This window comes from Gorilla gorilla, chromosome 1, assembly GCF_029281585.2.
Source record: "Gorilla gorilla gorilla isolate KB3781 chromosome 1, NHGRI_mGorGor1-v2.1_pri, whole genome shotgun sequence".
Taxonomy (NCBI): domain Eukaryota; kingdom Metazoa; phylum Chordata; class Mammalia; order Primates; family Hominidae; genus Gorilla; species Gorilla gorilla.
Window position 1 is genome coordinate 88626020 of NC_073224.2, and position 13937 is coordinate 88639956.

Consider the following 13937-nt stretch of genomic DNA (forward strand, 5'->3'; position numbering starts at 1 on the left):
TAGGAATATTAAGGCACCCATTTACTTTTTTCTCCCCATTATCCCATTTGTCCCCAGAGCAATGTGGGTGTTTGGCAGGTGCCAGACAGTAAATTACTGTTCTAAATGGTGCCTCAGTGGCCCAATAATATTAAGGAAGCATCTCCCACAGTGTCAATCTGTAGACAAGGGAATAATTAATGTATTTATTAAAGCAGATGGATTTCAGAGGAATGTGAATCCTGCTCTAAGCACAGCATCAGGGTTTTTTTTTTTTTTTTTCTGGAGTTTGGTGAACTGGGCTTTATAACTTCTTACCTGATTATTTCGCTGCCCTGTTTGTCCTTCCTTCTTTCCCTTTTTAGCAGTTCTACTCTGTGCTTCAACTTTTCATCCCCTTATTAAGACTGCTGCATAGAAAACGTAGGAGGCTGGAGACAGGCAGGCAAAGTGGGGAGTGAGGAAGGGAAAACAAACATTCTGAGAAGGAACTGTTCCGTCCCCCGAGCTGACAGCGCCCGCTCTTTGTTTTGTGATGACTGCTCCCTGGCCTTTTGGTTCCGAGGGAGTGCAGGGCAGCAGTGTGAAGACCTGTTTACGTCCACTCCCCACTCCCCGGGGCTGGCTTCGGGGCGGATTCACTGTGGTATTAACAGAGCCCGGGACAGAGCCTGGCAGAAGGCAGATGGATGCTCGTGCCCGTCGGCTGGATGAATGAAAGGTGAGCAGCAAAGGCGATACCAGGATCGTCCACGGCGGGACTGGAGGAGGAGAATGGGACTGTGCGGAGCCTGCGGGAAGAATCTGAAAGTGTCTGTGTGATGGAGAGAGACATGGAAAAGGCGACGTCCCAGCGGCTGGAACTGGGGCGGAGGAACGGGAACAGGGAAGGCCTGAGTTAGGCACCACAAAGGTTTTCAGGAGAAAAGTGGGGCGAGCCGAGAGGGTAAGGGCGAGACAAAGAGCAGCAGCCGAGGCTGTTCGTGGGAAGAAATGGGAAAGAAGCAGCCGGGAGGGCGGGCGGACGGACGCGAAGGAAGGGGCGCGGGTGGGGAGGGGCGCCGGGAGCTGGGCGGGGCGGGGCGGTGCGGGGCGTGGGGAGGCGGCTCGGGGCTCCGGGGGCCGGAGGGGCCCGGCCGGGCGTGGGGGAGGCGGGGCGCGGGCGCCGCAAAGTTACTTGGCCTGCGCCCGCCCGGGTCCGCGTGCTGGTGGCTGGCCCGCGGGAGGAGCGAAGCGGGGCTCGGCGGGCTGAAACCCGAAACCTCCAGTCCCGGAGCGCGGCGGGGAGGAAGGAAGCGGCGGCGGCGGTGGCCGAGGAGGGGAGGCGGCTGGGCCGGGGCCTGAGCTGCCGTGGCGGCCGCTCCTCGGTGAGCACCCGGCGTGGGGCGCGGGCGCGGGCCCGGGCGGAGAGGGCGGTCGAGATGGAGCCAGGCTAAACTCATTGTGCGAGGCTCAGGGCTCAGGGCGCGGGCCGGGAAGGGTCCCCGCCCCCACGGCGCTCCCTTTCTCCCCGCGCCCCTCTCGGAGGTCAGGGCTGTCCTCCGCCCGCACTGCGCCTTGCTTTGGAGAGCTGGAGCTCTTTGTGGGAAGATGTTCGGGGCGCGCCCCTCCCCTGCGGCCTGGGGCTTCTGAGAGGCCCACCCCATTCTGCTGGGTGCAGCCCGCCCCGTTTCTCCGGCGCCGCCCGAAGCCCCTAAACAGTCCGCTGGATGGGAGGGCGTAGGTGCGTGCCCGGGACTCTGCCGATGCGGGCCGCGCCCCCTGGGGCCAAGAGACTCCACGTCCCGCTCAGGGCAAAGGGTGTGGGGAGAAGCGGTCACGCCCCTCGGCTGGAATCCGTGAGGACCAGGTGAGCAACCTTCTCCCAGCCGGGACTCAGGGCGCTGTCTCCCCGAGCCTGGGCGGGCGGCGGGTGGCGCGCCCAGAAGTGGCCCGGCGCCGCCGGATGGGCGGCTCTGCCCCTCAGATCTGCGGGAGGGAGATTCGGCTGGTTCTTGGAAAGGGGAGAACTCGACCAGCCCTCGGCGCCTTCTGGGCCAAGCTTAACCCCCGTGCAACCTTTGGACAAAGGCATATGGGATGAGAACGTCTGTTGGATAAGTGGGGTGTCTCCTGTGCTTCCCGGAGGTCTGCTCACCAGTAACCACACAGCTGCGCATTGGCATCGCTTTATATCACATCTTGGAGGCTATTTTTGCTTGTTATTGTACTTTCATCCCTTTTGCAAAGTGCTTTCATAGAGCAGGTCATTTGATCCTCCTCCCGGTGAAGCCGTGAGGAGGTGTGTGGTTTTGGAGGGAAAGAACCTCAGTTCCTTGATTGTCCAATGGAGACACTGATAACCTCAGGTGAGCCTGTCTCAGCGTGCTAGGGGCTGGGGGAAGATGGCCATCCTTGTGGCTCCTCCGTGGAGCCAGGCGTGGATTCAGCCTGGCTTCTTCTCCCCTAGTGACCTGGACCTCCAGATGAGTTCTGGAGAGCTACTGCTTCGGGGAATAGGCGGTTTTCCCTTATAATCTATTTTACTGCAGCCACTGGGAGCAAGTGAAGAGAGGCATTTTTCAGGCCCTCAGGGCAGAAAGAGGAGGTGGGAGGGACCTCAGGTCACAGAGACAGAGGCTCTTCAACTGTAACTGGAATGCATGGCACCTATTTCTGTTACTTCTTCCAGAGCACCTCTCTTCCGGTCCTCCTCCACACCCGTCTTATTTTATACTTGTCAGGTGCTTACAAGCACTTTCATGTACACTTTTTCATTCACACAACAACCTTGTGAAGCTCTACTAGCCCATTTGATAGGTGAGGAAACTGAGGCTCAGGAGAGATGAAGCATTCTTGCCCAGCTAGGTAAGCAGCCCAGATTGAACTCAGATCTTTTGCCTTGGTAGTGCTTTTCACGTGGTTTCCTGATGGCACACAGGTGGGTCCTTTAACTCAGGGCTTCTCCCTGCCCTGTAGCTCCACCGCCGTAACATCAAGAATAGAGACCCCTCATTAAGATGCCCGCTTGACATTTTGGGACTAATCCAAGGCCGCAACGATATCCGAACCGTTCTCTTTGTGTTGCAGCCTGGTGCACTGTGCGTCCTCTGAGAGGTGAAGGAGCACTGTGTGGTCAGAGGGCTGCGAGCTCTCTGTTTGGGTTCCGAGGAAGACAGAATGGGCTGAACTGGAACTGACCTAAATGTCAGCAAGAGGAGGTACAGTTCTGTGGTGTAAACTCCACTGCCAGCCGGGACCAGTCAGGAAGCCTGAGTGTAGGAGGCGGGTGGACAGGAGGGCTGGGTGGGAGCTGTGTGCTGCTAAGCCTGTCTCCAGTAAGGGGGCAGCTGCAGGTGCGGTAGGGCTCCAGCACATGGTTGCCTGATCTTAGTTTTGGGGGAAGCTGTAAATTTTTACAGAAAACAAGCTTCATATATTTTTAAAGATAGCAACTGATTCAAAACATTTTTTTTAATGTGCATGCAGTTTAACCAAATTATGTGTGCAGGCTGCTTGCGTCTTCTGTGTGAGACCTTGGGAAGCACTGTCATTCTGAGATGCAGTAAAGCATGACAGCAGGGGAGAAATGGTGTCTTCTTGCTGTTTTTCCATAAGAACAAAAAACATCAACAGAACTTGAGATAGCTATCAGTGCTACCTGGAGTTTGGAGGAGGGATTGACTTTATGACTCCATACTTCATTCATTCACCCAGTACTCGTCTATGACTCTGTTTCTACACCAAGAGAAAAGGCTTACAACTAGTTTTAATCTATTTCCTTGCACATTTTATGTGCTCAGCAGGGGAGAGGACAGCATTCATGGCAAATATGTTCAGGGAGTGCTGGAGCATAAAGGAAGGAATTTGCAGTTGGCCAGGGGTAAAACATGAGGAGGTATATTTCAATTTTATTTTAGTTTGTGTTTGTTTTATACTCAAGCAATGGGTGAGAGAACACTGTGTTAAGAGCACTATCTGAAGTCAGACAGCCTACCTCCCAGCCCTGCCCGTTATAAACTTGTGACCTTAGGTAAATAATTTAAAGCATTCATGGAATATAGTAATTTTTCAAAACTAAGAGCTGTAAATATTTTAAAACACAGTAACATATAGGAAAATAAATTAAATTCCCCTCCACCTCTTCTCTACTCCTTCTCCCCACCTTTGAGATAACCACTGTAAATGTCTGTCTTTTTAGGTCTTTTTCAGTGTGCTCAATATGGTCACCAAGCCTGGAAACATAGGTGAATATATAGTTTATTGATATTATATAAAACATGATAAAATAGTATTATCTACATTTCTCACTTTAGGACCAACCTGAATATATTGAATATACTTGAAAAAATACATAAATGAAGCTGGGCATGGTGGCACACAACTGTAGTCCCAGTTACTTGATAGGCTGAGGTGGGAGGATCGCTTGAGCCTAAGAGTTCAAGTCCAGCATGGACAACATAGTAAGATCCTGTCTGTTAAAAAAAGAAAAACATAAATCGGGTCATATAATAATGCTCTGTGGTTTACTTTTCTGATTTAACAATATGACTTAGAAGTCATTCAATAACAATAACAGATACATTGTACTTCATTCTTTTTAATAATAACATAGTATTTCATAGTATCGGTTCCCTATAAATTATTTAAACATTCCCCTCTTGATGGACTCATAGATTGGCTTCCAATTTAATCTAGATTTTCTGTGTATCTTTATCTGTGTACATGTACAATATTTCTGGGTAAAAATTGTTCCTGGACGTGGGATCTGTGGGTCAAAGGAAATGTACATTTTAAGTGGTTATTTAAACAGAATTATCTTTGTTTATTGAGGTCTGGAAGATTGTGTAGAAAAAGAGACTGAATTATTTACTGTATTTATTTAAGGTTATTTGTTTGAGAATAAGTAGTGAATTGGAAAGGTATAGCATTCAAAAGTTATAAAAGGCAACATCTCCCTCCCACTCCTCTTTCCTAGCCCTCTTTTTCCTTTTTTGGGTATAACTAATTTTACCAGTTTTTGTGCATTCTTTCAGAAATAGTCCATGCCCCTACAAGCAAATAAAATGTACCTTCTGGGCTGGGCGCAGTGGCTCACGCCTGTAATCCCAGTATTTTGGGAGGCCGAGGCAGGCAGATCATCTGAGGTCAGGAGTTCGAGACCAGCCTGACCAACATGGTGAAACCCCGTCTCTACTAAAAATACAAAAATTAGCTGGGCATGGTGGTGGGCACCTGTAATCCCAGCTACTTGGAAGGCTGAGGCTGGAGAATCGCTTGAAACCAGGAGGCGGAGGTTGCAGTGAGCCGAGACTGTGCCATTGCACTCCATCCTGGGCAACAAGAGCGAAACTCCATCTTAAAAAACCAACCAACAAACAACAACAAAAACAAACCTAAAAATGTGCCTTCTGTTTTCTCTCTTTCAGAAATAAATATGATAGCATATTATATGCTCTGTTCTACATAGGGCATTAAAAAAGTTTAATCTAGATCTTGGAGACCATTTCTTTTTTTTTTTTTTTTTTTTTTTTTTTATTGGGACGGAGTCTCGCTCAGTCACCCAGGCTAGAGAGCAGTGGCGCGATCTCAGCTCACTGCAAGCTCCATCTTCTGGGTTCACGCTATTCTCCTGCCTCAGCCTCCTGAGGAGCTGGGACTAAAGGCACCTGCCACCACGCCCGGCTAATTTTTTTGTATTTTTAGTAGAGACGGGGTTTCACCGTGTTAGCCAGGATGGTCTCAATCTCCTGACCTCGTGATCTACCCGCCTCGGCCTCCCAAAGTGCTGGGATTACAGGCGTGAGCCACAGCGCCCGGCTTGGAGACCATTTCATATCAGTTATGGGCATTTTATTTTTATGAGACAGAGTCTTGTTCTGTCGGCCAGGCTGGAGTGCACTGGCATGATCTCGGCTCACTGCAACATCCACCTCCTGGATTCAAGTGATTCTCCTGCCTCAGCCTCCCACGTAGCTGGGGTTACAGGCGTGTGCCACCACACCTGGCTAATTTTTGTATTTTTAGTAGAGAAGGGGTTTCACCATATTGGCGAGGCTGGTCTCAAACTCCTGACCTCAGGGGATTTGCCCACCTCGGCCTCCCAAAATGCTGGAATTACAGGCTTGAGTCACCGCGGCTGGCCAGTTATGTGCATTTTAAATGCTGATGTATTCTTCCAAGTTTACTCTAAATTGATTGCTTACACTTCCTCTAATTCCTCCATCAAATTCTTTGCCAATTTTTTTTAACTGAGTTGTTTGTAATTTCATCAATTTGTGAGGCTCTTTTTAAATTCTGGTCTTTAATCCTTTTCTTGTTAATAAATCAAATATCTTTATGTCTTCTTCCCCAACTTTGCTTATTGTACCTTTGATTGTCTAGAAGTATTTAATTTTTATGAAGTGAAATCTCTATCATTTTTCTATGTTTTCAAGTTTTCTGTCTTGCTTAGGAAGTCCCCTCCTACTTCAAGAGTAAATTTTCCTAAATTTTCTCTTTTCTCTCCATTCTTTCTTTGCTTTTCTCCATTTAAAAATATTTTAAATTTCTGCTTTTCCTTTATTTATTTTCCCTCCTTGTCACTTTAACCAATCTATATTTTCTTTGACTTTTATAGTAACTTTTTTTTTTCTTTTTTTAACCAAGTCTTAAGGATGAGCTCTTCTCCAGGTGGGTGAGGAGGAAGAGACAGCATTATGGGCAGTGATAACAGTGTACAGAGCCACAGAATTGAGAACAACAGTGAGTGTTTGGAGAACTGTGAGCAATTTGGGATGGTCGAGGTAGAGGGTATTTGCAAATGAATAAATTCTGCAGGTGGCAGGGAATAGCATGAAATGGTCTGGCTGTGTAGGGGACAATCAGTCTGGCAATAGTTGGGAGGAGAGATTGGTGTGGGGGGTAAGGGTAGGGGTGAGATCGGAAATAAGAAGAAGAGAGAAATGCCTGTTAGTAGTCCAGGGAAAAGATGGTGAGGCTCTGAGCTGGGGTAGTGGCAGTGAGGATGAAGTTTTGACTGAGAACTAGTGATGCATTGGATGTCTGTGATAGGAAATGGAACCAATTGCTTTACACACACTATCTCATTCAATCCTAGAGAGTCAGTATGGAAATCCACGGCTCAGACATGTTCATTAATACACCCATGGTGACACAGTCAGAAAGTGTAGTCAGGGCCTAAACCCCATCAGGATTCCCTTAAGGAGTGGCCTAGGATGTCCTAGGCTTCTCTCCTGAGAGATTGGGTGGGTGGTGATGTTTTATCTATGGTAGAGAAAAACATGAGGAATAGCATAGTGGGATGGTAGCAGCAGAGATGTGAATTCCATTTTGTACATGTTCTATCTGAGGTGCCTGAATGTGACATATGGGAGACAACATCTACAAGGTGGGTGGATATGAATCTGGAGCACCAAAGAGTTTCTAGGCTATACATGGAGATTTTGGAGTCATCAGTGTTTAAGTGGGCATAGAGAGGGAACATATAGAGAGAAGAGGTATCAGATAGGAGTCTTTCTTTTGCAAGTGGTAGAATATCCATTCAAATCCACTTAAGCAAAAAGGAAAGCTATTGGCTCATGTCATTAAAATGCTTGAGTGTATTTGGCTTCTGATGTGGGTTCAGGGTTCAAGTGGTTTTTATCAGGACCCATTTTCTCACTGGTTTTGACCTTTCTTCATGCTAAGGTTCTGTGTGGTGATCCCCAGCAGCTCTGGCAAGGGGGAAAGCTGCAGGTTCAAATCCAATGTGAAAGGGGAACTGTCCTTCTCCCAGCTGTTTCAGCAGCACTGTTGTTACATCAGAGGAAGTTCGAAGATGCTGATTGGCGAGGCATAGGTCATGTGTCCACATCCGTGAAGCCACATGGATGCGGTGTGTGAAAAGGGTGGGTCTCCAGAGGAGCAACTGCTGGACAAGGGTAAGGGATATCGAGGAGGCCGACAGTTAATTTCCTCTGTAGATGAGAAAGGAAGAAATAGTGCCCCAGAGGGCGTCTTGGAAAACTGCAGCGCTTACAGGGTAGGATGATTAGCAGGTAAGCAAGACTGGTAAGGAACTAAAGGATGGAGAGACAGGAGAGAGGAGCTCAGGGAAGACAAGGGAAGAGGGAGTCTCAAAAAAGTGAAAGGAGTCAAGTGTCAGATGCTGCAGAGAGCTCAATAAGGGCCCATTGGGTTTGGCTAGGATGTTAGGGTGACCTTGCCCAAAGCAAAGAGAGTCATTTATTTTGAGTTTGGCTAGGACTACCCTCTAGAGGGTTCCTGTGCCTACCTGTCTTCTGCATTGCCCACCCCAGCCCTGGGTTGGCCAGGTAAGGGCAGAGGTATAGTGATGGCAGTCAGGAAATTTGTGCTTTGTCAGTAATTAGGTCTATGACTATGGGTAACTCATTTCAGCCCCTTGGGCTTTCATTTTGTCATCTGTAAAATGATAGACTAGAATGAATTACTTTGAAGGCCTCTTTTAGCTCCAAAATGTTGGCGTCTTTAAGGAGATGAGTGAATCTAAACATTTCTTAACACTTCTGTTACCATGACCCTGGTCCAAGCCTTTGTCTCTACTTGGGCCATAGCCGTGGCCTCCTAACTGGGGTCCCTGCCTCCATGCTTGCCCCTTGCAGTCCCCCCTTCACCCAGCAGCAGGCACAGTGACCTCTTGAAAGCGTAAGTCAGTCATGTCTCTCCAGTGGCTTCCTCTCACATGTAGAATCCAGTCCACACTCTTTCTCCAGGCCTGCAATGCTTTTTGTAATCTGGCCCCCGACTGTCTCCAAAGTCTGCTGTTCTCTTCCTCACTCCTCTCCAGCCTTCTTGCTAATCCTTAAACACGCCGAGCTCATTTCAGCCTCAGGGCTTTGCAAGAGCTCTTCTCTGGCCTGCCTGAGGTTCCCTCGCATCATTTTCTGGTCTCTGCTCAAATGTCATGTCCTTGGAGAGCCTTCCCTGATGACCCACCCCTGACCCAGACACCCATTCCCTCTCTGCTTACCCTGTTTGATCTTTCTTTACAGTACCTACTACCCAGAATTGTTTCCTATTTTTTAAATTTATTTGTTTACTGTCTGTATCCCCACCTCCAAAATGTAAGCTTCAGGATAGGAGAGATTTGAACATGTCTTGTTCAGGGCTATGCCCCAGCTGTAGAGTTGAGCTGGGCACAGAGCAGCTCTTCAATAAATGTATTTTGTGTAGCTCAGTGAGGAATGGGAAAACAAGAATATAGGAGTGTCCAGAAACCAGTGGCAGTATGGCTATCATGGTGAGGGAGGGAGGGGACAGCCCTGTGCCTGAGGCATCCGTCTCACATATGGCCATCAGAAAAAAATGTACTCCTTTCAGCTATTTAAAAATAATATAGTTTTAGCAATATGGGCTTAGTTTGCCTGGCTTGATGAGGATAATAAATAAAAAATAATTAAGGGTAAAAACTAATTCATGTAGTCATTATTGTTTATCTTGTGATAGAAGTAATCATCTCAGTCTTGTTCTCAGCACAGCTTCCATCTCTTGTCTTCTCAGAGCATGTGTATGTTATGGAAGGGCTTGTTTTATTTTTCTTGATCTGTTTATTAAGTACATACGGTAAAAAACAGAATGAGAAGAACGAACCCAAATTGTTTGTGTAGAGCAGGTTTTCTCAACCTCGGCACTACTGACGTTTTTGACCGGATAATTCTCTGTTGTTGGGGGCTATCTTGTGTATTGTAAAATGTTTAGCAACATCCCCAGCCTTAGGTGCCAATAGCATCCCCCAAGTGTGACAACCAAAAATGTCTCCAGGCATTTCCAGAGGTGCGGGATCTGGAGAATGGGGATTGAGAATCAGTGATGTAGGATAGTGAGGTAGGGAGTGGGTTTGATTATTATCTAGTGTCTACTGCTTGGATATTTTCAGACCCTCCCCAGCTAACCTCATTCTTTTCACTGATATCATTTCAGCTCTTCTGCTTAAAAAGAAAATATATGCAATTTCAGGGAAGGGGTTTTGAGCCAAAGGAAGCATGGAATATCAGCCACACAGTTACAGGTGGAGGTAAATTAAAATTTCATATTTCTCAGTCAGCTGCTTACCTGGGTGCCCACAACCCTCAGCCTGAGCATCTGTGTGGTAGCTGAAGCAGCTCAGTTCTGGGAGGGGGCATCTTCCTATAGTGGGGCTTCAAATCTTGAGGCCCTGAGCCCCTTATGGAGTCAAAGACACTTCCACTTTACATTCTCTTGCAATGCATCTTTTCTGTCTTCCATTTCATCTCTTCCGTATCAACAAGTAGTTGATATGCTCTGGCTGTGTTCCCAGCCAAATCTCATCTTGAATTATAACTCCCACAATTCCCATGTGTCATGGGAGGAACCCAGTGGGAGGTGATTGAATTATAGGAGCGGGCGGGTCTTTCTTGTGCTGTTCTCATAGTGCACGAGTCTCATGAGATCTGATGGTTTTAAAAATGGGAATTTTTGCCTGCTGCCATCCATGTAAGATGTGACTTGCTCCTCCTTGCCTCCCAGCCATGTGGAACTGTAAGTCCATTAAACCTTTTTCTTCCCAATCTTGGGTATGTTTTTATCAGCAGCATAAAAACAGACTAATATAGTAGTTGAATGAAACCTCTCTGTCTTTAACTAAAATTTTTTTTTTTTTTAATGAGATGGAGTCTCACTGCATCACCCAATCTGGAGTGCAGTGGTGCCATCTTGGCTCACTGCAATGCCCACCTCCTGGGTTCAAGTATTCTCCTGCCTCAGCCTCCAGAGTAGCTGGGATTACAGGTGCCCACCATCATGCCTGGCTAATTTTTATATTTTTAATAGAGACAGGGTTTCACCATGTTGGTCAGGCTAGTCTTGATCTCCTGACCTTAGGCAGTCCACCTGCCTCAGCCTCCCAAAGTGCTGGGATTACAGGTGTGAGCCACTGTGCCTGGCCAGCTTGAATTAAAATTTTGAAAGGGAAAAAAAGAATTGAGTTTTCTTTTCATGTCTTAAGTAATTTTTGTAAACATTCCTCGAGTTTATCTTCTGACAACCTTTTTGCTCGCACTTTTACCCTCATTACCTCATAGATTCCTCTTGGCAGTGGTATAAAGTAGAGTATATCTACTCTCTTTTTTGTCTTAGGAGAAATCGAGTCTCAGAGAGGTTAAGAGACACACACAGAGTCACAGGGAATTCAGACCTGGGTTTGGTAAAGATTCCAAGGCCCATGTTCTTTCTATTTGATATCAGGTTTAAGTGGATATTAGTGTAGGGGAAATATAAAATATTTGTTTTCTCCACATGCAGAGTGCTGTTGGGAATTCAAAGGGGAAACTGAGGAAGCATTCATAAGCTTTCTGGAAGGGAAAACATCCTCACCTAAAATAAAAACTTGTATTATGGCCGGGTGTGGTGACTCATATCTGTAATCCCATCAGTTTGAGCAGCCATGGTGGGCGGATTGCTTGAGTCCAGGAGTTTGAGACCAGCCTGGGTAACATAGCAAAACCCCCTCTTTACAAAAACAATACAAAAATTAGCTAGGTGTGGTGGCACACACCTGTAGTTTCACCTACTTGGGAGGCTGAGGTGGGAAGGTCACCTGAGTCCAAGAGTTCGAGGCTACAGTGAGCTGTGATCACGCCACTGCACTCCAGGCTGTGACAGAGTGAGACCCTGTCTCAAAAAAACAAAACAAAACAATACTTGTATTATGAGAAGACATGAATGTCTGAAAGGACAACTAAAATATAAAAGGCAAACCCTAGACCAGAGGAGATGGTAAGGGTCATTGTAGAGGTAGCATTTTCTGGAAAGGCCTCTTCAGAGTTCTTAAGGTGGTCTAGAGATAGATGGTGTTCAAATAAGTGGCAACAAGGAGGTGAGTGGCCAGCGTAGGGAATGGCTTATGGTGGTAACCTCTGAGCTCTCCCAGGCTGCATGCATCCTCTCCTGCCGTATAGTGTCACTTCAGCTGGAGAAAATGCTCAGTTACAGAAAGCTGCTGTGAGTGAATGACAACATAAACAAGGAATTTGAATTCTATTGACCACAATAGCATCTATAGACGTTTTCAGAATAATAGTTTACATATGTGTGTAACCTCATTTATTTGGTCTTCAGACAGCTGGGGGTATATTTGGTTGGGAGACCCTTCACAGTAGCTGCCACCCACGGTTTGGGAATGCCTGACTTAGAGGATGTGTCATAGTAGAGTTTATAGGGGAAATAAAAATAGGGCTGGGCGCGGTGGCTCACGCCTGTAATCCCAGCACTTTGGGAGGCTGAGGTGGGCAGATCATGAGGTCAGGAGTTTGAGACCAGCCTGGCTAACACGGTGAAACCCCATCTCTACTAAAAATACAAAAATTAGCTGGGCCTGGTGGCCGGGTGCCTGTAGTCCTGGCTACTCAGGAGGCTGAGGCAGGAGAATCATTTGAACCCAGGAGGTGGAGATTGCAGTGAGCTGAGATCACACCATTGTACTCCAGCCTGGACGACAGGGTGAGACTGTCTCAAAAAAAAAAAAAAAAAAAAAAAAAGATTGGGGGAAGCAAGATAGTCAAGATACTGTACATGTTATGCAGGCCTGTGCAAATATCTTCTGCACTGACACCTACGGTCTCTTCAAAAAAATTCATATTTTCTGGAGTTGGCCTTTTGAAAGATTCTAATGAAAGTCTTTCAGTATAAAACGTATTTGTCTGCACTTATATATTGGCCTTTCTGATGGTATAAAATCCAACAGGACTCAACATTCTTGTTTAAATTTTTGTTTAAATTCAGCAGTTTCCCTCCTACAGCTTAAAACATATTAAATCCTATTCTGGGACCTAGACTATTTCAAGGGTCTTTGCTTCCTGGAACAAATCAGCACTCCTCAAAGGCACAGGAGGAAATGACTTGTGTCTGACAGAGTCTGTACTCAGAGAACTTTGCACTGAAGCCCTCCCTCAGGACAGTATTAGCTTTTACTTTATGCAGACCTCTAATACTCTTGACAAGGGAAACTGTAGATAAGTATACTTTTATAGGGAAAAGGGGGCAGCTGAAAGTTGAAAGAAATTACAGAGAAAGTATAAAAAGGAGACAGAGAATGTGCAATACACATTTGATGTAAGAAGAGAACATTCTGGTTATTAGTCCATTTTGTGTTGCTATACAGGAATACATGAGGCTGGGTAATTTATAAGAAAAGAAGTTTATTTGGCTCATGGTTCTGCAGACTGGACAAGAGTCATGGCGCCAGCATCTGCTTCTGGTGAGGGCTCCCATGGCAAAAGGAGGATCAGGCATGCCACACAGCATGAGAGGGAGAGGGAGAGGGAGAGCAATGGGAGGAGTACCACACTTTGCATGAGCTCATAGAGCAAGAACTTATTACTATGGGGATGGCACCAAGCCTGCCCCCATGACCCAAACACCTCTAGGCCACACCTTTGACACTGGAGATCACATTTCAACATGGGATTTAGAGGGAACAAATATCCAAACCATATAAATGACCTTTACCAGTCTTAAGGGAATCACTGTGTTTTGGATCATATAATAATGGCTCACTGTGATAACCCACTAGCTGAGTGACTGTGGGCAAGCTAACAACCTTCTCTGAGGTTTCAAAAGAAAATGCTCCCATTAGAATTGCTCTCTAAGGTTTTTCCCAAGTCAAAATTCCACGTATCTTGGCATTTAATGACCTCAAATTATTATGAAAATTATGTTTTGTATACCTTATTTTAAAATACAGAAAAATGTGTGATAGATTTTCATGAATTTTGCTTAAAGCCTTAAAGAGTTTGGGTAGTTTAAGGTGGAATTAATAAAACTCGACCAATTCAGAAAACTCAGCTATCTAGAATGGAGCATTTTCCTGAGGATTAGCTTGAGTGTTAGTGCATTTTTGAAAGGGAAATTGTAACCGGACACCCTCTCCTTCCAATGATGAGAACGTTTGATTTTATTTGCAGTTATCATGGGAAAAGGGATACAAATTAGGGTTGCAG

The 13937-nt window shown here is 46.3% G+C and overlaps 1 protein-coding gene across 8 annotated transcripts in view; it reads left to right on the forward strand.

The window, feature by feature from the left end:
- Positions 1 to 419: 419 nt before the first annotated feature.
- The window catches only part of GPR161 (G protein-coupled receptor 161), a 59706-nt gene continuing 46188 nt past the window's right edge, over positions 420 to 13937 (forward strand). For 2 of the 8 annotated variants that reach the window (XM_063711236.1, XM_004027852.5), the window contains exon 1: positions 1478 to 1828. Coding sequence is in view for 2 of the 8 variants with exons in the window: in XM_004027852.5 (XP_004027901.1) it covers positions 1689 to 1828 (140 nt within the window). In the remaining 6 variants the exon portion in view is untranslated. Of the gene's footprint in view, positions 926 to 1207; positions 1347 to 1477; positions 1829 to 3048; positions 3180 to 13937 lie in introns of those variants that run through there. The other 6 variants (XM_063711229.1, XM_063711238.1, XM_063693165.1 and 3 more) reach the window with 6 other exon arrangements.